The sequence below is a fragment of the Haliaeetus leucocephalus genome, unplaced genomic scaffold (assembly GCF_000737465.1).
Source record: "Haliaeetus leucocephalus isolate CR32 unplaced genomic scaffold, Haliaeetus_leucocephalus-4.0 Scaffold484, whole genome shotgun sequence".
In the NCBI taxonomy this organism is placed as follows: domain Eukaryota; kingdom Metazoa; phylum Chordata; class Aves; order Accipitriformes; family Accipitridae; genus Haliaeetus; species Haliaeetus leucocephalus.
Genome location: NW_010972920.1, coordinates 995,466 through 1,017,596, shown reverse-complemented (window position 1 = coordinate 1,017,596; position 22,131 = coordinate 995,466). Strand labels below are relative to the sequence as shown.

Genomic DNA, 22,131 nt, shown 5'->3' with positions numbered 1-22,131 from the left:
CCTGTGAGCTGTTTGGTCCCAGCTCTTTGTTGATGTGCAATGTTCAGCAGAAAGCATATCACATAGAAGGTAAGAACCAGCCATTGATGTATGGAAGTAAGCTCACACACACACACAGCAACTTTCAGCTCCTACTCTAACCTTGCTTCTCATCCTTGGCTCTTTTCCCTCCCAATTCCAAAAATCTGCTCAAGGATGGTGTGCAGGACTGGAGATTATTTAAACTACTCCTTCCAAGCATTTCATGTTAAGCACCCACTTAATGTATGAGAACACTTCCAAAAAGTCTTTCTTTACTGGTCTTCCTCAAATAATCATCTGCTGAAGGAATAATTTTATTTAGAAAAAGTAAAAACATCTTAAGGCAGTTAAGTGGCTACCTAAGTCTATATTGTTGGAAAATGCAAAAACTGAAACAGCACCCCCATACGCTTGTGTAAGAGCCCCAGCACTTAGTATATTATTAATTGCATCTGCCACCCTAGACTGGTTTTAGACATTTTTACATGTGTATTAGAATACATTTTGTTAAAACAGGACAAGAAAATTAAATGAGTACTAAATGGACATACCTATTTTTATTACCAAAAAATGAAATTAAATCATTTACTGTATTCAGTTTTTTCTTTTAAAATTTTATCTTTTATTCACTCATCAAGAACCAATAAGTTATATAAATCATAATAGTTCTCATTTCCTTACTGAAGTAGTCAACAAGATTTTTACTTATTTTTATGCTGACTGGGTAGCACATTAGATGTTTAGAAAGAGTGTATTGGTCTTTGTTTTTCCATAGAGATTCTTCTTAAAAACGCTACCTTTCTAGCACAGGTTTCTGTGAAACCTCTTCTACGTTATTCGCATAGCGTTGCAGTTCCCCCGGGAGGTTCTGAATGCAGCCGTATCAGGTGTCAAGGCACTCGATGCTGTGCAAGTCCATTCACACCTCGAGAACCAGCCCACAAGGCTGGCAGCGTGGCCACCATAGACTGCCACCACCCCCACCCTTCCAACTCACCCCTGCTCTTTGAATGAAGCCACAAATTACACTAAAGCTCCATGTTGAAGGCAGGGGCAATGACTCCATTTGACAGATGTTAAACCAAATACTTTTGTATTTAATTATGTTAAGAGTTCAAGAAGGTTAAAACCATAGACAAATGCACAGAACTTCTGTCCATGACAATGAAGTGAGGCAGCAACATTGTCATCCCCATGCTTTAAACAGAGTCTAAAGCAACTTCTAAACAAGTACAATTTGGGATACTCATGTAGAACTTAAACAGTGATTTTTGTCTGCTTTACCTAGTATGAAGGGTTTTCAAACACTTCAGTAACTTAACTAGTCCCACAGTTGCCATTTTCCCATCTGCTTCTCATAAGCAGATGTTTTGCTTTGTATACCAATAATACTTTTTTTCCCAATGCAATCTAGTTTTCATGGTAACACGCAAAAGCATTCTAGTCTTGCTCTTCTTCATCCCCATCCTCATCTTCATCCCCTTGATCTCCAGATTCAATATCATCTTCATCTTCAACCTGAAATGAAGAAAGGTCTGTTGTGAGCAGTTATCATCCCTTACTCTAATCCAACCTTTTGAAGGCAAGACAAACACTGAGGGAATGAAAATAAGCTTTAAGGTAACCTAAAATTACCATGCTGTATCAAATAGCACTTAATAAAGGCAACTGTCATCTTGTAATGTCACACAGTTTAAGTTCTACGCTAAGGATGGCTGACTACTGGGAACAACAGCCTCCATTCAGCACCATCAGTTCTGCCCCATACATTCAAATAAGCAACTTCATACACACTTCAGATTCCCATACAGCTGCATCAACTAAAACCCGCATTCTTCACCAGATAGGCTGAGGAGGAACACGTGTCCGTCCAGTGCTTTGCGATGCCACGAGTGAAGCTGCTAATGTCTTCCGGGGTACTTCCTCCCTATTGAGTCATTTAAAAGTCAGACTCAAAAGATTGCTCAGCTACACTTAGAGACTATACACTTGCTACAAATACTTGTCAAAACAAATAATGCCTTTGCACACCACACTCTTTAAAACCCTATTCCTGCAGGTGAAGCTAAACCAGATGACTTAACTAAACGTAATCCTTCAAGGACTACATAAAAGACAATACAATTGTCTCCCAGTAGGAAACCCAGGCTCAAGCCCCGTGTTCAGCCACAGTAACTGCAGCACAACAGCTTGTTGTCCACCTTCCAGTCACACATCCAGCTGCGAGTCACAAGGATTCTTCCAAGAAACCACCCAGAAGACAAGGCTCCCAGAAACTCCTCTGACATTTCACACTGCTGCTTAAGAAGCAGACTAAAGCCTTCTAGTTATCACTTGTCTTATCTGTGGAACAATCCCTTAGGATTGTAACGAGGCCATCACCTGCTTTCTAGTTGGCAGCCAGGATAAACCATAGCAAGGCCAGGCATGTGGTCAGGTATCATTCCAGACACATACATGACACTTTCTTTTCCTCACAGGTGTTCGTTTGGCAGGTACCCCTCAACATACCCAAGCTGAAGACTTCTTTCAAGAGGCAGCCATCATATTTTATTGGTGGCTGCCAATATAAGTTGAGAAAGCAACCCTGGTAGATTTAACAGCCCTCCATTTATAGGAAGATGCCTCACCAGACTTAGTGGATCAAGTATTGCCATACCCAGACTGCTCAGACCTTCCTTGGACCCGAGAACTCATTTAACCCATTGTTTTGCTTACCGGTACACCAAGATCCTTCAATTTGATCTTCAGTGCAGATAGCTTCTGATCCTGGTCAGCCAAAAGCACTAGAAGATCATCCTGTTCTTTCTTTGATTCTGCAACTTCTTGCTGAAGTTTACTTTTCTCATCTTGCAAGATAGCAACTGTACTACTAGATGAATCCAAGTGCTGTTTTAGTGATTCTTTCTCCTCAGAAAGGGCTTTGACTTCACTCTGGCAACAGGAAAAATCCCCCACCAAGTTAGACCATAAGCATAGGAACAGCTAAAGCCTTGTTTCCTACAAACACATTCCATATATTACCTGTAACAGCTCCAACCCCACGAAGTGCCCTGTGGCCTTGCTCCCACACACTTCCTTACCCAAACTCCCCTTACTACCCACCAGGAATAAGGTAGGTAGATGTCTTAACAGTGACTATCTTCCTCACAGCCCAATTGGACTGTCCATGTCACAGTAAAGCTATTTCGTAGACTGTCCTTACAAACTCTTTTAAAGCAGACAAGGCCTACGTTTCCCAAGTGAAAAATGGAGGAGATGCACCCAGCTTTCCCTACATAGCCTGAAACACTTCAGATGCTGAGGAAACAAACCACTTCCACCCAAAGCCTTTCCTATTGTAAAAGTCGCCCTAATTGATGGCTGAGTATCAAGTGCCTTCATTTGGTGCTCACCCACTACCAACCTTCAGTTCTTTTATTTCTTGCTCAAGGCGTCCCTCCAATTCAGAGCTGTTTGCTGCTCTTGCACTGCTGTCTCCTAACACAGGATCTGCAGTTGTATTCTGTGGACAAGAAATTCAGTATCAGAGCACCGATTGTCTCACATATAAAGACAACAAGCTATGACATTATACAATCAGCTGTAGAATTTAAATGCATATTCTTCTTACAGCATATCCAAGGTGTGGTAGTTACATACATCCTGCACTGCAAGGCATTAGGAAACAGATCTGTGATTCCTGGGGTCTCAATACATAAGGCACATGCACACAGAAAGGAGAACACAAGGTGCAACCCTTATTTCATAGGAGTTGCACTCTAAATAGAGACTGTAAGGGTTTTTTTTGTCTAGGCAGACCCTATTACAGACCACCAGCCTTCATTCAGACGCTTCTTAAGTGCCAAAGATATTTTTTTTTAATTAGGGTAAGTATCTGAATCTTTGTGACTACTAAAAACAGCAATAGTTTAGTTGCAGCCAGCCCTACCCAAAGTTACTATTTTCAAAACACGGCAACTGTCTTACAGCTGAAACTGCAACATGGCACACATTCAAGACAATTTCTTCTCCAGTTGTACTACATTTAAGACAAAGCTCTAGGAAAGGTAGGCTGTAGGGTGGCAACGAGGTTGTCTTGACAACTGGTGGCAGCACAGAACACTTAAATGTGCCTCTGCCTTATGGCCACACAGGGCCAACACACATGCAATGGCACCTTGTATCAGACCAGCTAAGACTTTGACAGCAGAAGTGTTAAAAAAAAGCCTTCCTCTCTCAAATGATCTGTACAATGAATTTAACACTTGATATTCTGCCCAGCATAAGCAGGAAAGCAAGTCTTCAAGATTTAGTTGCCAAAGAGAAAATAAGGAACTTGTTCACTGGTACCATTACTTGTAGCTTTTGATTCTCCATCTGAAGCTTAGAGATTTCTGCAGACTGTAGTTGTATCTGACTCCTGAGCATTTCTAATTCCTTTGGGAAACAGAGACAAGACATACTTTTAAGTTAATTTGATTAAGCAAGGTAGTTATTCACATTAAATTCTTCCTAAGTTAAATGCTACCAGACTAACTGCTTCATACTAACATACAAGAGAGGAAAAGTGCATCTCTGTCTCAATGAGCACAGCAACCATTTCTCAAGATGACACAACTAATTCAGCAACATGCACCATTTTCCACCCCGCTCTTACAAACTCTTTTCTCTGGAATGCCCAACCAAGGCACCTGTCTGAGCCACAGTCATGTTTATAAAGGTGTTTCAACACCACTAGCACTCCCATTAGCATCCTCTATACATTACCATTCTTGGTGCAGAAACCCATCATGACTTAACCAATCTAGGCATTATTAGTTGTCTCATCAGAGCAACTCCACTAGGTATTTTTTGAGCACGAGCTACCTTACTTTACTGAATCTGCACATATTTAAACACTTACTCTATGCTATACCTCTAACACCTGGAAGCTGTTCTATCAACATTTGAAGGTATGTTTTGCAACGAATAAACAGATAGATTTTGCAAGTGTGAAGAGTCAGCTGCAGTGTCTTCTGCTGGCTCAATCTTGCTTAGCGAAAACAACTGATTCATTTTTGGATGCATAATCCTGATGCTCCAAGATTACTACCATCATCACATGAAGGTACACCATTAAAAACACCAACATTCTCAGGAATCCATGCTCCTCCCTCAAGTTTGGCAAAGCTCCCTTCCCATCCCGAGCTACCACTGTTCACTGCAGCTTTGCTGAAATACAACAACTTCACCTTTTGTAGTTCATTATTGTGCTCCAAGCCACCAGATTTGCTGGTCTGTGAAGACTGCTCTGTTGTTCCTATTTCCAACTGTGAAGACTTCTGTAATAGCAACAGGAAAATCAGCCATAGAACCAGACAGACTAAATATAGTCATGCTGTCCGAACACAAAGCAAACTGTGTGCTTGCTTGCATGATTGAAGTTCCCAGCAGAGATGGTGCAAACAGGCTAAGAAATGGCAAATCATGAAGCTCTCTAGTTACACAAGAGCAGCTGGATGGTCTCCTCTGAGGTGGATGCAAAAGCATCTTTCACTAATTAAAATGCAGAAGACATGCACAAAATAAAAGCAGCATGCACCACCCTGCATTTTGACAAGCAGGCCACCATAAATATCTTAGGCATCACCACCACTAAGCTCCTAGGAGACACCTACCTTTTTTTCCCCACCCAAAACATGCTAAAAAACACTGATTCTACATTACAAGAAGTCAGTTGCACAAATAACTCTTGGGAACACCATGAAACAGAAAAGGCTCTGCTCAAGCCACCTCCCACCATATTTCCTATTACTAGCACGCAATCATGATTGCTTGCTTGCCATTATGAGGACTTCACAGCTTAAGGCAGACTACATTTGAAAACAGGAATTGGAAGCTGCATCAAGTTCTGTTGAGACAGTTAGAGCGCTTACCAGTTTTTCAATCACAGAATCCTTTTCCCTTAACTGCCCTTGCAGCAGTTCATGCTTGGTTTTCCATTCTTCCAACTCCTCTTTCAATTTGCTCACTTCTTCCGTCTGAATGCCATTCATCTGAAACGTATCACTGTGGGAATTGTGATGCTGAGTGTCCTTTCCTAAAGGACAGAGTTTATAACTAAGGTCACAAACACCAACATCATTTTGAAGTTAGCTTCAAACAGATCAGTTAAAGTATTATTGCCCATCCTTCTCCCACTCCGCAGGGCAATACAAGCCATTCTAAATTGAGAACCAAAGCAAAGTATTTTAAGAACTCTCCATCAAAAAGCTAAATAAAGAGCTCTAATTTGCCATACCTTCAAGTACATATTTGCAGCTGCACCTGCATGCTGCTCCAGTCATTCAGTTCATCCAAGTTAAGTTCACAGACAAATCACTCTGAAGGACAATTGTTTCCTACTATATTTTTAATCCTAAATAATCCTGAAGGCAGAATTACTTTTTGAAATCATGTCATACCCAGCTTATCAGGCATCCTGACCTTGGAATAACTTGAATATACTGTCCTGATGTAAGCATTCAGTTAGCTATCTCTCTAGTGGCAGTAACAGGCCCCATCTTGCACATCTGCCATACTGCAGTTCTTCCCTAAATCGTTTCTTCCTTCACAGACCCAAACTTCAGCACATACCGTGACCCATCCTTTCATGTTCTAACTATGAACAGGCAACAACTCTTTCAGACTAACTTCAGAAAACAAAGGTGTACAAAGCCTCTACCAGCAGCTCTCTAGTAGCCAACAGTTCATACTGCAGCTCTCACCCCTCAGCAGGCACACCTGCAGGAAAGCAGCTAGGGTGGCAAGGAAGGGCTTTTCTTCTCATCATAGGCAACCAAAGTGATACCAGATCAGGTCAGAAGCTATTGCTAATCCCAATATTTCTATGTGTCCATGTAAGTAAACTGTCTGGTCTAGAGCAGCCTTCTTCAGGTGCTTGTTTTCCCCATGAACAGACCTGCGTGGCAGATAGGCCCTAGCTCAAGTTGTCAAACAGATCTTGCAGAAAACACCAATGTTATTTCAAGAGACCCAAGAGTTAAGCACAAAGCAAGAACAAATTATACCTCATTCACATTTTCAAGATGTCCTCTTGGTTCTCACTGTGCTTTATTCTGTAAGTTTAAAGGCACTTAAAGCAAAACCTAGTATTTTTAGTAATGGAGCAAATCTGATGCTTAAACCAAATTGTTTGCAATGCTCAATACCAACTTGAAAAAAGTTTATTTTATCTCTATGGGAAGTTTTCATAAGCTGCAGAACGTAAAACAGCATGCCTGAAGTGACAGAAGGTTGTCTGCTTGAGTTTTTCCATAGCTTGCCATAGATCACAAAAGATGTCTGCACTAGCAAGATTATTTTTTATTATTCTTTCTGAAGCCTACCTAGTTGTACTTTCAGGAGATTATACTGGTCCTTATGCTGTTGGATCTGTGACACTTGCTGTGTAACTGTTGCTTGGAGCTGTTCATTTTGAGACGTTAAAGTGTTAATTCGTTGTTTCAATTCTTCAAGCTCCTGGTCCTGTGGCAGGAGAAGAAAAAAAACACTTAGGAGTAATAACACTTTGAATACAATACTGTCAGGAAGGCAAATAAAGACAAAAAAAACCCCTAACTCCATCATTACGTGTTACTGGTTTGTGATACTGTCAGTGCTACCCGTGACAGGTTAGCAGAAAAGCCTCACACAAACCTAAATAGCTATTCCTACAAAAAGCGCCTGGGGAAGACAGAAGAGGCCTGTCACACCAGACCAATGCCTTCTGAATCTTTCGGAGACCTCCAGCATCCCCACACCAGGGACAGCAGAAGAGAGAAAAAGGAAATATATGGAAGCTGATGTCGCTAGTTTTTTTCCATCACACTGAAGCCTGCATGCATTTGGTCCACTTCAATAGTCTTTAAAGAAGTCGTGGTAATTGCAGTCATCACATGTTCAATAAAGCCTCACTGGCAGTTCCGAAGGGCCCCCTAATTCCATATATACCACTATACTCTGTGTCCATTCCAGATCCCTAAACTAAAAACACCTGCTTCAGTTCCCCAGTAGCAATTTAAGTTAATTAGCTTTGCTCCTCTACTCAGTCTAAGCTGTGGCAACAAAACAAGTGAACTACCATTAGAAAAAAATTTTTGAGAGTCCAGCCACAGCAGGTATACCGAAACTTCACTGACAAACTTCATTTCTTCGTTCAGCCACATTTCATCCGTCATCTTTTCAAAGGTAAGAGCACAGAACTGAGAATTACAACCCTTTGCAAAGGGCTGCAAGTTCTCCAGTTACTCATTTGAAAAGAAACACTTGAACACAGCAAAAAGCAGAGGTACCCCAGGAAAAGAACTAAACTTAATCAGTATCCTAAACACTGACATTTCAGTTGAACCAGAACTTGGCTTAAGTGTTTTTAGAAGTGTTTCTGCATTGCTAGATTCCTTGTTACTTCTTTTGGAACATCGGGTATTGAGCTGCACTGCAGTGCATCCGAAAGCCAGAACACACACCTTCTGGAGACAGATGTACAGCATAACTCCCTCTTACCTGCTCTCTGATGACTTTTTTGTAGTGAGTCACAATGTTGTCATGCTGTTCCAATGTCTTCTTGACCTCCTCCTCCTTTTTATCTTCCTCACTAGACTTGTAAATAGCTTTACTTATGACACCTGTCAAAAACAGTTTCTGTCAACTTAAGCCCAGTTCCCATATCTTTTTTGCCCTCACAACAGGCTCACAGCCTCACCCACTTTAAGTTAATAGCATTTAGCAATTCAATGTGCACTTTAGAAAAAACAATTGTCACAAACAGGTTTAAGAAAATAGGAAATGGCAAATTTTTTATAGCAATGTTTGCACACTTACTGCTTTACACACTTTCAGAACAGCAAGTGGGTATTTTGAGTCCTTCCTGTCCAAAAAGGTGTGTTTTACTTGCACTATGGCTCCACTGCATGTATTGCCCAAGTGGTTGTGCAAATAAGTGAAGGACTTAGAACTACAAGGGCAACGTGCAGATTGAATGTGATTGGGCAAAACAAACCGTCTTTACCATAGCTGCTTCAAGGTTTTTTCCTTCTCTAGACTGGTTTAAGTTGGGCAATATTAATAAACAGGACCTTAGATGTTAAGGATGATGACAACTTGTCTCTTTTGTGATTAACAGAAAATACTGAATGAAGTTCCTATCATTTTCTAACGAGCCAGGAAATTCAGCATTCATAATTTTTCTCAATCAATCAGTTCAAAGCAGCAAATACCTAGATTGCATACTTCCATGAATCAACCTTCTATGACTATCATACGTGCTCAGTACTTCAGTCTCTATGTGAGCACAGGCAAATACACCTCTTGGCCACATTGTGGCAACTCGCAGCATATTTTAAGAATCATTTCACCTAAGAATAACCAGTTATCCAGTTAGTACAAGCCCTGATTATGGGCTTCTACTGGGAGTATTTTTACTAAATACTTGAACTCCGAGCATAGGTATATGATTACTTACAGCTATCATTGTAACATGTTTTTCAGAGCACTCCATTTTAGTAGTATCATCACACTACTTTTAAGAGGGTTACATTCAGCACATTTAGTAGTTCAGTCACCAGTTTTTCACAAAAACTACAGAAATAAGCATAACTTCTCACCTTCCAATTCCTTTACAAGCTTGGTAAATTCATGATCAAACATCATGTGGTCTGGGCTAGAAAAACTAGGTTGTGGTTTCTGAGCAGCTCTAGAATAAAGTTCATGTTTACTAATGAAGCCAAGCTTCTCAATGAAGTTCTCCCTGCCAATCCTCTTCTCAATCAGCTGTTTCAGCTTCTCTCTAAAGGGAAAAGACAAATCAATAGCAGAGCAACACTGCAAAAGAGGTGAACCCATCCTTCCCTGAAGGTCATTTTTGCAGTTACAACTCTTGATTATCTGTATCAGGTCTTAACCGCACTAGATGCTTCGCATTCAAGATAGAATTTTTCAGTTGCCACTGACATCTGTTCTCAACCTAGAAATACACAGGTTAGGAGGCTCTATGCAAAACAACTATCTGCTTTGCCTCGCAAGAGGTGGGTCAGTTACTTTGCATCCCATAAGGAATATGCATAGAAAACATTCAACCAAATATTCTCGACCACACCGCGTCAGTTAAAAGCCTCGTAAACCACCATCTGCCAGTCACAGAACCTTTCCCTACAGTCCTCCTATTTCTGCATCATACTTACTTCCTATAGTTTTCAAGGGAATTGTCATTGTAGTAGATGGAAATGCCAAGCAAGAGTGCACACAGGCCTTGGACGAGCTGCTCCTCTTCTCCAAGGTTTTCAGCTATCTGCCCTGTGAGCTAGAGCTCTTGTTAAGGGTATTTGAGGTATTTCATAAGCACATGTAACATACTTCTCCCTGTATAAATTCCAGTTAACATTATTTTCACATGTAAAACCAAGCTTCATTATGAAGCAGGCAAAATAGCTGATGAAACCCTTGCAAAGCTAGCTCCTGTTTTGAAGGACCTGGGTAGTCGGTGGTTTCCCTGAAATTTCTTTTCTCAGTAACTGTCCGCTTAACCAAAGAGATTTAGTTGTTCCAAAACAGACTGTCGGTTTACATAAGGTGACAGTTTAGCCATATATACTTTAGGCAGATTGTTTTCCTGAAAAGCAAGCACAGAAATAAGCTTCAAGTAGGAAGCATTCGTCCTACCTCTTCAGTATAAGCGTAAGTCACGCTAAAAATATCCATGGGCTTGTCGCAATAAAAAAAATACACTTTGCTGGCAGAATGATATAGTCTTCTACTGTACTTTAATTTACATGCACACCTTATAGACAGGTCAGCATACACAGAGCACTGTCAACAAAAGGCTTGTTGTATCTTTTGCCTCAGTGCATTTTCTTTTATGTCATGCACTATCCCTGCAAACTGATCTAGATAAACTTTTAACTTGAACATGAATAATCCAAGTAATTTCTAGACAAGCAGTTCTACTCTGCAAGCAGGTCAAGGATACAAAAGGTACATTGGCTGGATTGTGAAGGAAGTGGGTGACAGCAATCGAGCAGTTGCTTAGCCAAGTGCAAAGCAACATCAGTAGTCCAACCCTGGTCTGTACTTTGCTGCCCTGAAAGAATAAAACCTCCCATCGTTATCATTCCACAGCAAAGGACTAAAACACCAGAAAAAGCTGTACTGACTCACAACTCACCCGCTTTTACCTCATCATTTTAAAAACAAGTCATGTCTTTCAAAATACCCATTAGTTAGTTATACTAAAAAAAGCTTTAGTGCTTTGATGAAACAAGCATTAAACCATTCATATTTAACTGTTTTCAGAGCAAAACAAACACAGATGTGAAATAGCACTCAATGCAAATTAGCATCAATGTAAAATCATAACAAATTAGTTCTGCATTTAAAATTAATACTAGGATAAAATGAAGGAACATACACACAACCCTTGTAAAGAAGGAACAATGTGTAAATGAAGTCAGGTAAGGATTCCCTATAGGAAGAAATGCATCACTAAGACTTCCCCTGCTGACTAAAAATTGCCATGTGTTCCTAGTATTATTTTCTAAGCAAAGAAGGATAATACTGGAGCGGCTTTTGGTTCAGACAACATGTACATTAAGCCAGCAAGAGGAATGCTAACTGCAGTATTTGGTGTTGTTAACTAGGAAAAAATCATTTTCATCTGCAAATTGACTGTCTTCTCAATTCTGTCCCCCTTGTCTTTGCTGCAGATATCATGGGCACACCAGTGTTGCGACAAGCATACGTCTCTTCCAGTAATCAACATTCAGAAGGCAACCAAGAAAAATGTTCCCTGCATGGACAACTAAGCTTCACACAAGCACCTAATAAAGTGGGTAAAGTAACTGGAAGATAAAGTTGAGCCTCAAAGGCAAGGTGAGGTATGCAGAGCTGCTCGGATATCTTCAAAATGGGGCAAGAAAATACACTGGAACAAGTGGTCACAGGGATCAAGACAGTGGCAAGAGAAGTATTCACCACCAACAAAGAACGAGTCTGTGCCTGCGAGTTATCTGTGCCTGAGACACTGAACTTGCATCCTTGTCTCTTGATAATCCCTATGCTTTAGAGCTGAAGGCAGTGTTGTTTTTAACTTAAGCTAAGCATTTAAAAAAAAGCAGGCCCCCACCCCCCAAGGTCTTTGAATCCACCAGTTAACCCATCGAAACAGCCAGTGAGCAGCAGCCTGGCAAGAAGCTCTTCTGTAGCAGGCTCCCAGCTACCCAGCTGCCACTGCAGACCACAAGACAGGCAGGAACTAAGTCTAGCAACTCTGAAAGAAAATACCAAGCTCTGAAGAGACTGCCTTCAAGGACTTCCTTCTGACGTGCTGTGATTTGCTCCAGTATATCACCATCACTAAGATAAAACCATCTTCTTAAAGGAGAACACAGCTTACAGATACCAAAGACTGTGGCACCCATCCCTAATGCTGCACACGTGGGAAAGGAAGTGTCTGGCCCTTTTTCATCATTATCTTTGTCACCACTTCCAGAGACCCAGTGAGTACTACATATCCTACTAGCAATCATTCTTTAGCCTTTGCTGTAGGTTGGTCTTTATCTTTTTTGTCACCCTGTCATGCTGTTGTATTAACACACATATCTTCCTTGCTGCTACCCTTCTAGCTGAATGCCAAAACTGGTTTCCACTGACCTAGGCCTCGCTGCCAGTTGCCTAGTCCCCACCAAACTCTATTGTCCCCTTGCCCTCTCCTTTACTCTGGACTGGCTCATCTACCTTTCTCCATCACCATTGTGCATTTCCCCTACCTACCTTGTACTTGGTACTTAGTTAATGACTTCCATGCAGCACAACACTTGCAAATTTATGCTTGTGAGGTGACATTTATTTCCAAAACAGTCTGATGACAATACATGTTTAAGAGATACTCATTAGCATATAGCAGGTTTACCCACACAGGCAAGACAGGATGCCCAAAAAGCTGTCTCACCACTTTTCATAACCCACTTGGTAAGGCTAAGAACTGTGTTCACACTCCAGTCTTCAAGTGAAGCATGAATTAAGACACAAGGTGACAAATCGTAGGTCTTAAAACATCATACAGAAAATCATCTATGACCCTCCCTATGCTCACCCTTAGTCTCTAGGAACAGGCCACTTGGCTTGACCAACTCCACCAAGCTGCGATTTCTACAAATGCCTGACTTGCCTACACTTAACCAGTTTAATTGCTGACAGTCTACATTTAATCCCCCAGTAACCACCCATGCAACACTGCTTTAACCCTTCTGGGATAGACAAAAGTTCCTTGGAGCAGCGAAAATCAGTCCAAGTTAACAGTTCAGACTCAATTACTGACAAAACTGCTATGGCACCCATTATCTGCACAAAGACATCAGTCATGCCAAGTTACTCCTTGTCAAAAGATCAAGTCAGTTGTCCCCTAGCTGAACAAAAAAAAAAGTTTGCTTCAAACAGAACAAGCAAGCAACACTGGAAACCCTTTTCCCCTCACTTACATTTACAAATACTGGCTCTTACTGTCCCAACACTATTAGCCAGTTCATACACACTGGGAATAACAGCTGTAACTGGCAGCCTTGCCCTACAAGCACATTGGCACACCTCATGCTTCTTAAAAGAACACTGATAGAAGTGTCACTTACCTTGTTCAAAACCCAGTTACTTTTGCTTGTGCGGCCCGGCATTTACAGCACACCTTATCTGCTGGAAGCAGTGGCAAACCACGCTTATTCTCAAGTGCTGCGTGCTATTCTGAGGCCAAATCAAGATGTTCTGCCTAAGGGTTTCCACACAGTCCTGAACAGCCTCTCTAACAAAAAAACCCACACTGCTATTTTCTAGATACACCATGATAACACCTATTGGAAGAGATGACAGCTCTCCATGGCTGCTGTTCCACAATTCAGGGCTGGTAACAATACAACCCCACCCCTCAGGACAACTGTGATCAATGTGGTAAATAAAGCAGACAATTCCAGAGCAATGATATTTCAGAATTGTTTTTTCTGCCACTGATAACCAAGTTAGCAGTGCTTTAAGTAACACAGCCTTAAAGTCAAACAACTCGCATCAGGGGTCATATGCTAGTAATGAGATCCCTGCTTTTCACAACCAGTAGCTCCAAGGTTAAAACTTCTGCTAGAAAGTAGAAAGTACCAAGCGGCCAGAAGGCAAATTAAACACAGTTTTTCTTTTAGCAGTCAGGAAATCAGCAGTATGTTCCCACTTTACATTGTACCAGCTGTTTGCTACAGGGCAGTCCGAGAAAACAGCATTTCTAAGAGTCTTCACTTTTCTTACAAGAAAGCGCATCTGTTAGGTGAGCAGATGGCAAATGAGTCCGCCCCACTGGAAAGAAAGCACCCATGCTACCCAAGATCTTTATCCCATAGTTTTGTGGAGCACCCCCAGAGAATCCCCTGGAGACACAGAAAGAGCTTATGATGCTAGGAAAATCCCAAACCCAACTGCATCACAAAGCTGTAAGTGGAAACACATCAAAAAGCAGTTAAAGAAAACCTCCCCAGCAAAATCCAAGACAAAAGGAAAAGGCCTGCTTTTGGCAAGGAAGTGCCAAAGCTGTGCCAAAACATACATACCCGTCTGTCGATCTTATCGCCCTGCAAGTTACACACATATTACTTGAGAACCTTCAAGTGGAACACATTTCAGAAACATCTCCCCAAAGTTTGAGTCCCTTGTATCATTTAAGGCTAAAGAGCAACAAGCAGTTCTACTGACTCAAATTTACCTTAGACAAAAATGCCAGGAAAAGGATAAAAAAAGAGAACCATTCATTTTCAGGTAAAGCAGGTAAAAAAAGTCACATGAACATACTTAAAATTCCAGCATTCTGCCATTATTCTCAATTGCAGGAAAGTCTAATTGCTGCCAGAGCTAACTAGCTCTTTATTACTACAGCCGTTTGGAAAAAAGTATGTGTAACTTTTGAACAAACATCACAAGGAAGTGTGGGCTAAGAGGTGAAGTTCACTCATCATTTGCAGAGCCAGATGTTAACACATTGAGCATATTCTAAAAAGCTTTTAGCTTTGAATAGCAAAAGGAAAAATAATAAATACACAAGAGCCTGGTATTTCCAAGACATTTCAAGGTAGCAGTTACAGGTTAAATACTAACTAGGCACTGCTTCAGCAACAAAACATGACTGGGGATCCTGCCCATTTGCTTTGTCTTTTAAACTAAGTTTAAGGTCTAGATGCTTTAGGACCGTCTGCCTACTGAGAGCAGGCAACATCAAGCAGCAATCGCTGATGAAAAAGCAAGATTTGCTGCTTTTCTCCTCCCCCTGAAGCGTAGAGTGCTTTCAGCAAAGCTTAAAAACCATCTGCAAGAGAGAGATAATGCTCCTTCTCATTAAGTTAGCACTTAAGTCTTCCTGCGATGCACCTGCGCAAGAGCAGCATTCTTACTGGATACCCAGAGTTTTAACCCAAAGCAGGGGGCAGTCAGTGCCATACCTGCGAGAGGATGTTGGTGCACTGTTGCAGCAGCGACACTGGTGGGTTGCCGATGCTCGTCGCTAGCTGAACTCTCAGGAGCTGTTCTTTCAGAGTCGCATTTTCCTGTAACGCATGGGCCAGGGCCACAGCGGCACACCAGTTTGAAAGAGAGTCCGTGGAAAAGAGGCCCCCACAGAGCAGCTGACCAGCTGACACAGAGTTACCTGTAGCTACCAGAATGGCCAAGACGTACAAGTGAGACTAAAACAAGCCACAAAACTGGCAAAATATTAAGATTTCAAAATACAGTTAAAACCCAAAAAAGGGAAACTAGTGACATTTCAGAGAAATCGTAAGCCTAATCATCTTGCTTGTATCAGACACGTAGTGGCAGGTAAATGATTTTGCAAAAGACTTCAGCTGATGCATTAAACATTTGTGCTAACTCACAACTCACTGCAGACTTTAGCTTTGCATACCGTCAATAGTAGATGGCAGAAGCGTTGAAACGATTTCTCCTTGTCCTTTTTGGTTTTTGTATAAGAAGCACTGGAAGCAATAGAGAACAGCACAACGTAGCACAAAAGGCTGCCTTTCGTTTACCATGGACATGAGGAGTACTACAATTGCAGGCCTGTTTGAAAAGGAAAAAGAAAAACAGTTACGACAAAGTTGTGAATGAAGACAGCCACAGATACACAACGTGGAGTGTATTCTCCAGGTAAAGAAAGATACTTTTGCCTACTCCATCTATTACCATTTCAAACATTGGAGTAAAGCCTTTCCTTTTAATACCAAAGTTTTTCAGTTAGTTAAAACACAAAACAGTAGATTCATTATACACAACTGCAATGAGCTAGCATTCCTCTGCAATATTTTTATTTCACATTGAGTCCCCTGCTGCTCCCTGCTAGCTTCAATAATACTGGAGAAGATGCCTCATAAGGCCGCTACCAACTTGTAATACAGAATGCTTTTTCTACCATCACCCTCAATACTCAAATGTTAAGATTAAGATCTCATTAAGCTAACACTTGCTGTTACCCAGTCTGAGTAAATATCAATTGCCTATTTTCCTAGCCTCTAAATCCTTTTGTAGGCTGTCCTCTGGCTGACAGTGGCAGCTTGTCCCAATCTAGGAATTTCTCAGCTATTGCTCATTCACTTTTCAGGTACCATAAATAAAATCAGTTCTAGGCCTAATCTCTGTGGAAACACACCCAACACCTTCACACTGTATCTAATAGACCCAATGTGAACTTGAAGCTCTTCCTCTGTATCATAATTACAAACTCTGAATTTAAACAATCCTTTGGATTAGACTGCCATTGCCCATACCAATACATCATTACCTAACACAGTTAAACACTTTTCTTCCTCTACCTTGGTGGATTGGAAGGTGCATTTACAGAGGCAAAGTAGTCTTGATTCATCTGGCATCCCCGAATGACTTCTGATACAGTATTAATGGTCTAGAGAAGAGGCAGAGAAAAAAAATGGATAATTGTATGTGAGCCATAATTTCCTACCTAGATTGCTCAAAATTATTCAAGATAACCGTGACAGCTCTGTATCAAAAAAACACATAACAAGTCTCAGCACAGAGATTTATTCAGTAAAACCATTTCAAATAAAACACAAACAACTAACAGCTGTGAAGCATACTGAGCAAAAGTTAAGGGACAGAAAGCTCAGACAGCTCTATCGTACCCAGTTACCTCCAACTTCATTTTCTATGTCAGATGAGTTTTGCTATGGCAGCCAGTTAAAATGGACACGTTAAAGAAGTTGAAAAGTGAACCTTTTAAGAGATAAAAAACTGGAATGGAGGCCACGCCAAAGGAACCAGTCTACACTTAAAGCACATCATTTTATCAAGGGAAAAAACACCTCCTCCTTACACTGCTGACAGGCCTAAGCAGCTAGTAATCCCTCATGATTGGAAACTTGCTGAGTCAGAACACTTATAGACTCTCTCAAAAGAAAAAAAAAAAACCAACAAAAAAACCCACCCCCAAAACAGGGAAAAACATGAATCAATTCAGCCACTCTGGGATACGCTGAAATCCAACACAAAAAAAAAGCAAATCTGAATACTTTCTGGCTGCAGAATATAATGTAAAAGTCTACCTTACATATATGCTGCTCACACTACAGGAACCTCACATCTCTGACATCTGAAATACTTTCTTAGCAAATACTATAATTTCAGGTTGTCTCTGCAGCAATGGTTATCCCTGTAGACACCTGCTTTCACCCATTTAGTTGCCCTCATTCCTACATCTATTAGCTCCCTCTTACTTCTGTCAGGATATCAGCAGGAACTCCAGTTGCCATCAGGATTGTGCAGAGCTGCTGTAACAACCCACAGTGAAACATTGCCTTCTGACAACTGCTGGTAGCACCAGGAGGGTTTGTGGGAGACACGAGTACCCGCACAAGCTAGAAAAAAAAGAAACTTTTCTATGTAAAGAGAGCCCAAGACCTTCTCAAATGCAAAACAAAAGGAATTCACCCATTTGAAGTTTAGCCATGAAAAAGAATTGCTCCTAAAAATGGATATAAAAGGGAATAATTAAACAGCATGTTCATCACATTACTACATATGGCCATTTGATTTTGAGTGAGGTGAAACCCTCTACAATCTTGAAATATCTGACTCCATTGCAAATTTGCAACTGATGAGAACTCAAGCTGTGACTACTCTATTATTTGACTTGCCATTTGTCAGAACTACATTTCATAAAGTGAGAAACTACCTTTATCACTATTGTTCAGATTCCACACAAAGTGCCACTGAACAGGAAAACCTTATTACATTTTTTTGGAGGGGTGAGCAGAAGGGAAAATGCCCAACAACTGACAATTATGAATCCATAGTGAAGGCAGCTATTGGAACTTGGTTAATGCACCACAGCCATACATGAATTCATACAGGAGGATCTTTATATAGAACACCCCTAATAACATATTTGTTCCAAATCATTGTTGCATCTTAAGTGACACGAAATGAAGTTACATGATATGCCAGCCATTACAAAGTCACAATTTGGCAACAGTATTTGTGCTCAAAGCAGTATGTCTCATGAAGGTTGGTAGCCAATTCTGACCTAAAGACAACACAGGGATTTCACAGTTAACTGTTACATTACACTTAATCTTCATTGCAAGACTGCTGAAAAAGCATTGACATCTGTACTTAGGAGTCAGATGAAGTGTTTTACCTGCAACATTAGATGAAGATTAGTTACTTTCTGTGCAGACCACCCACAATTGTCGTCTCCAACTTCAAACCAAGGCTTCATACGCTGAATATATGAACCTTCTTTGAAAAAATTCTGATTGGAATTATTATTCTTCAACAAGTTTTGTACTAAGAGGAGACAGTCTTCCACTACTATTCCTGGTGAGACAAAAACCCAAAAGATTAATCAAAAGATGACACAGAGAAAACTAACTAGCTTCTCCATGCACTAGATATGTTCTAGATGGAACAGAGCACACACTTCTGAACTCTTCTTTCTTAACAAACGTTAGATTTGGATCCAGAACTGTGAACCTCATGCACGAAAAAAAATAATCAAAGATCACTCTAAATTAAGGTCATCGATGTTGATCCAGCATATTTCCAAAGAACCCATAATTGTGTTCATTCCACAAGTCTGAAACAAAAACATTATTTCCAAAGAATATACAGTCTGTATGAGTTAATTGGGTAGGAATAGGAAGAACTTCAAACAAAGCCTCACAACCACTTTCTGTCTTGACATATACCTACTTCAGAGTCAGGCTACACTACTGTCTCTTGGTATTGTAAGCACTAAAATGAAGTTCCTCTTGAACCGCATCACAACGCAAAAGCAGCAATTCTTACTGGATTACATATTCATTCTCCTTAATTGCTGGCTACATGTTCAGCTCATTTCGAAGGTACTTTGGGGTTTATTTGGGTGGAGAAGCAATTCTTTGAAATAGCCCTTACAATGAGCCAATTCAAACTTAACTCCTTAGAGTTGCAGGAGCTTCCCCCCCCCAGGTTTTACTTGTACTGAAAAAGTACTATAGATGCTAATCAACTATGTACTCTGTGAAGAGAAAATGAGACAACACGAATAAAGGCACCCTGCTTCTGGTACTGCTGGGATGCCTCCAAATCTGGACTCGACAGAAAGGACAGACTTACTCCTTGCACTTGTGAAAACACACAGGCAGTGCCAGACTTGGGAGTGGGAGAACAAAGAGAAACCAGCTGTCACATTCCCCCCTTCCCACTCCTGCTGCAGAGCCACAGCTGGTAATCCAGCCCTTGGCAAGGCTGCAGACAGGAGGAATGGACATGTAGGAGGGGGGAGGCAGAGAACTCTTTGCACTTAGGAATTTACATACCAAGTCTCCTAAAATTATTAACTGCCTAAAAATAGCAGCTTTGAATCAAAGGTTTGCTTAATCCTTCCATGCCAACATACCTGGAATAATTCAGAAGGGAGAGAAGCATTAACTGCTCCTGCAGCCCACAGAAAGGTCATGGAACAGCAACCTGTCTTATTACTGAAATAGATCCTGTAGCAAATTACAACTGATGGTAAGCTCATAATGTGTTGCTAATTTAAAAAAAAAAAAGAGAGCACCTACATGCTGCATCATTTTTGCTCATTTTTTTTAATCTCTTTTTTCCCCCACAACAGGTAAATGATTTGGCAACAAGCTAACCAGAAAACTGAAGTTAACTAGTGAGGCTGAAGAAACTCAGCAAGCTGTTACTTCCAGCCACTCCGAGCATCCAAAGATCTTGCAGGAGGAATGCAGACACTTAATTCTGTAAGTGACAAATGCAGCATACACATATCTGACACTGCCATTTTAAGTATATGCATTCACAGACCTAAGCCAAACAGGAACACAGAAACTCATGTACACATGCTCAGAGAAATTAACTGATATTTTAACTAAGTATCTCAAGACAAGTTTTCAAAAAGATGCTGAAACCCTGCCCACTTGCTCAGTCTTTTTTTGCTTGCTTTGTTACAACCAGGGAGTATGTCTTGATCCTTCTACCCACCGACCTAGCTTCCATGTACATACTAACATCAGACCGTAAACAGTCACCTAAGAGCTTGTGCAGAAGCACAAGATTATGAGTAAGTCTTAGACTTAACTGTACCTCCATCACTGTTTCCTTCTTCCGTTATGATATCCAGAAGTCTCTCAAAGGCATTTTCAAAGGCAACAATCTTTTGTATGGCTGCATTACTTTTTGTCAATTGCTGTAACAACAAGACTCCCTTGACAGGCAGAGGAGAGAAGAAATTAAACTTAAGTGTTACTAGAACTACATTATTTTTCACAAGTCACAGCTCTTGGAAGGATGCTGCATCAGCAGCATAATCCTTGCCCAGAATCACAGGACAGAACTACATGCCCTGCAACTCAGCACATCTAACAAAACCCACCATAAACACCACGCAATAGTTCCCTCATGCCTCAGTGCACTTCAAAATAGAAGCACAGTACCGTTAAAAAAAATGCTAAGCGGCTATACAGAATAAAGAGGGAACTTGTAAAGCACCTCAACTCTTCTGTAGTAAGTAATTAGAGCATTTTGGCCTCTGATGAGTAAAGAGGAAGAGTGGAAGCGAACCTGACCGAAGGCCAAGAGAAAGAACAGCAATTCAATTGACAGTTACTATTTATTAAGAGGATGAGCTGCCTTTGTTCTATACTTACATCATTTCGTATAACCTCCCTAGAGTCTGCTAGTAAATCCATGAGTCTGGAAACACCTGCAAGAAAAACATTAAAGAGCATAAAAAAAGGTGGAGCTTTTTCATGCTGGAGGCCTTTAAAACACCTTGATCCACACTCCTATAGCCCTCTGCACTCATGTTTGCTGAGCTTCCAGCTTCAAGCTTATCAGCAATAACTCAGCCACTTACCCATAGGGCTGACAAGAATTATCTGCTGCACTTGAGGTCCTTGCTGCTTTAAAAGAGATGTAAGTAGTTTCACTCCAGGCCAACGAACATGGAAATCAAATTCCTGCAAAGATGGAGAGGATTACATTAAGTAATAAATTCCTCAGTATTCAACTTTCTGTTCCAGACACCAGTTATGAACAGACACCAAATGGATAAGGAATTTCATCTCCTGTCCATTTCTTTCTTCATCCATCTTATTACAGCAGGTGGCCAGCAAGGCAAAATCTATCCTATTCCATGCTTCTTTCTGTTTTATTATCAGCGATGTGATCTCCCAGCAGCTTCCTTTCCTCCCTCTCCTCTGGGGCAGCTTTCCTAGCTATTTCTTCTTTCTAAAAACCAGTCAGTCCGATCCTCCAAAGGTCAGCCCATATTACCCGGAAATCCAAAAGGCAAAGAAAAGCAAGGCCTTCTGTACCTTCTTCCTATTCCCAAACAGTAACAACAGCTTCTCTGTTAAAATTGGGTCTTGTCAGCAAGAGAAAGCTCAAGAACTAATGAGTCCATGGACAGACTTGACTAACCACAACAGACCTTTGGGCCCCCCGGTTCAGCTCAAACTCATTCACCAGCTGACACCTGGACCCACATCTCAACTGAGTTGCCTTACAGAGCTTTCTGTACTCTAATCGTGCTGGTTTTAAAGCATCACCTTGAAGTAAGCCAGTAGGCCACTAATTTGGCCAGGCAGTCTT

General features: G+C 41.0%; 1 protein-coding gene across 1 annotated transcript in view; it reads right to left on the bottom strand.

The window, feature by feature from the left end:
- Positions 1 to 699: 699 nt before the first annotated feature.
- The window catches only part of USO1 (USO1 vesicle transport factor), a 41,852-nt gene continuing 20,420 nt past the window's right edge, over positions 700 to 22,131 (bottom strand). The window contains exons 9-28 of the mRNA XM_010575581.1: positions 21,395 to 21,497; positions 21,186 to 21,241; positions 20,623 to 20,743; positions 18,686 to 18,864; positions 17,763 to 17,903; positions 16,845 to 16,933; positions 15,941 to 16,095; positions 15,480 to 15,691; positions 14,598 to 14,618; positions 10,988 to 11,098; positions 10,203 to 10,321; positions 9,627 to 9,808; positions 8,527 to 8,648; positions 7,371 to 7,509; positions 5,919 to 6,082; positions 5,235 to 5,324; positions 4,354 to 4,440; positions 3,428 to 3,526; positions 2,740 to 2,955; positions 700 to 1,539 (exon numbers count right to left, since the gene is read on the bottom strand). Of these exons, the coding sequence (XP_010573883.1) occupies positions 1,462 to 1,539; positions 2,740 to 2,955; positions 3,428 to 3,526; positions 4,354 to 4,440; positions 5,235 to 5,324; positions 5,919 to 6,082; positions 7,371 to 7,509; positions 8,527 to 8,648; positions 9,627 to 9,808; positions 10,203 to 10,321; positions 10,988 to 11,098; positions 14,598 to 14,618; positions 15,480 to 15,691; positions 15,941 to 16,095; positions 16,845 to 16,933; positions 17,763 to 17,903; positions 18,686 to 18,864; positions 20,623 to 20,743; positions 21,186 to 21,241; positions 21,395 to 21,497 (2,484 nt within the window). The 3' untranslated portion in view covers positions 700 to 1,461. The remainder of the gene's footprint in view (positions 1,540 to 2,739; positions 2,956 to 3,427; positions 3,527 to 4,353; positions 4,441 to 5,234; positions 5,325 to 5,918; positions 6,083 to 7,370; positions 7,510 to 8,526; positions 8,649 to 9,626; positions 9,809 to 10,202; positions 10,322 to 10,987; positions 11,099 to 14,597; positions 14,619 to 15,479; positions 15,692 to 15,940; positions 16,096 to 16,844; positions 16,934 to 17,762; positions 17,904 to 18,685; positions 18,865 to 20,622; positions 20,744 to 21,185; positions 21,242 to 21,394; positions 21,498 to 22,131) is intronic.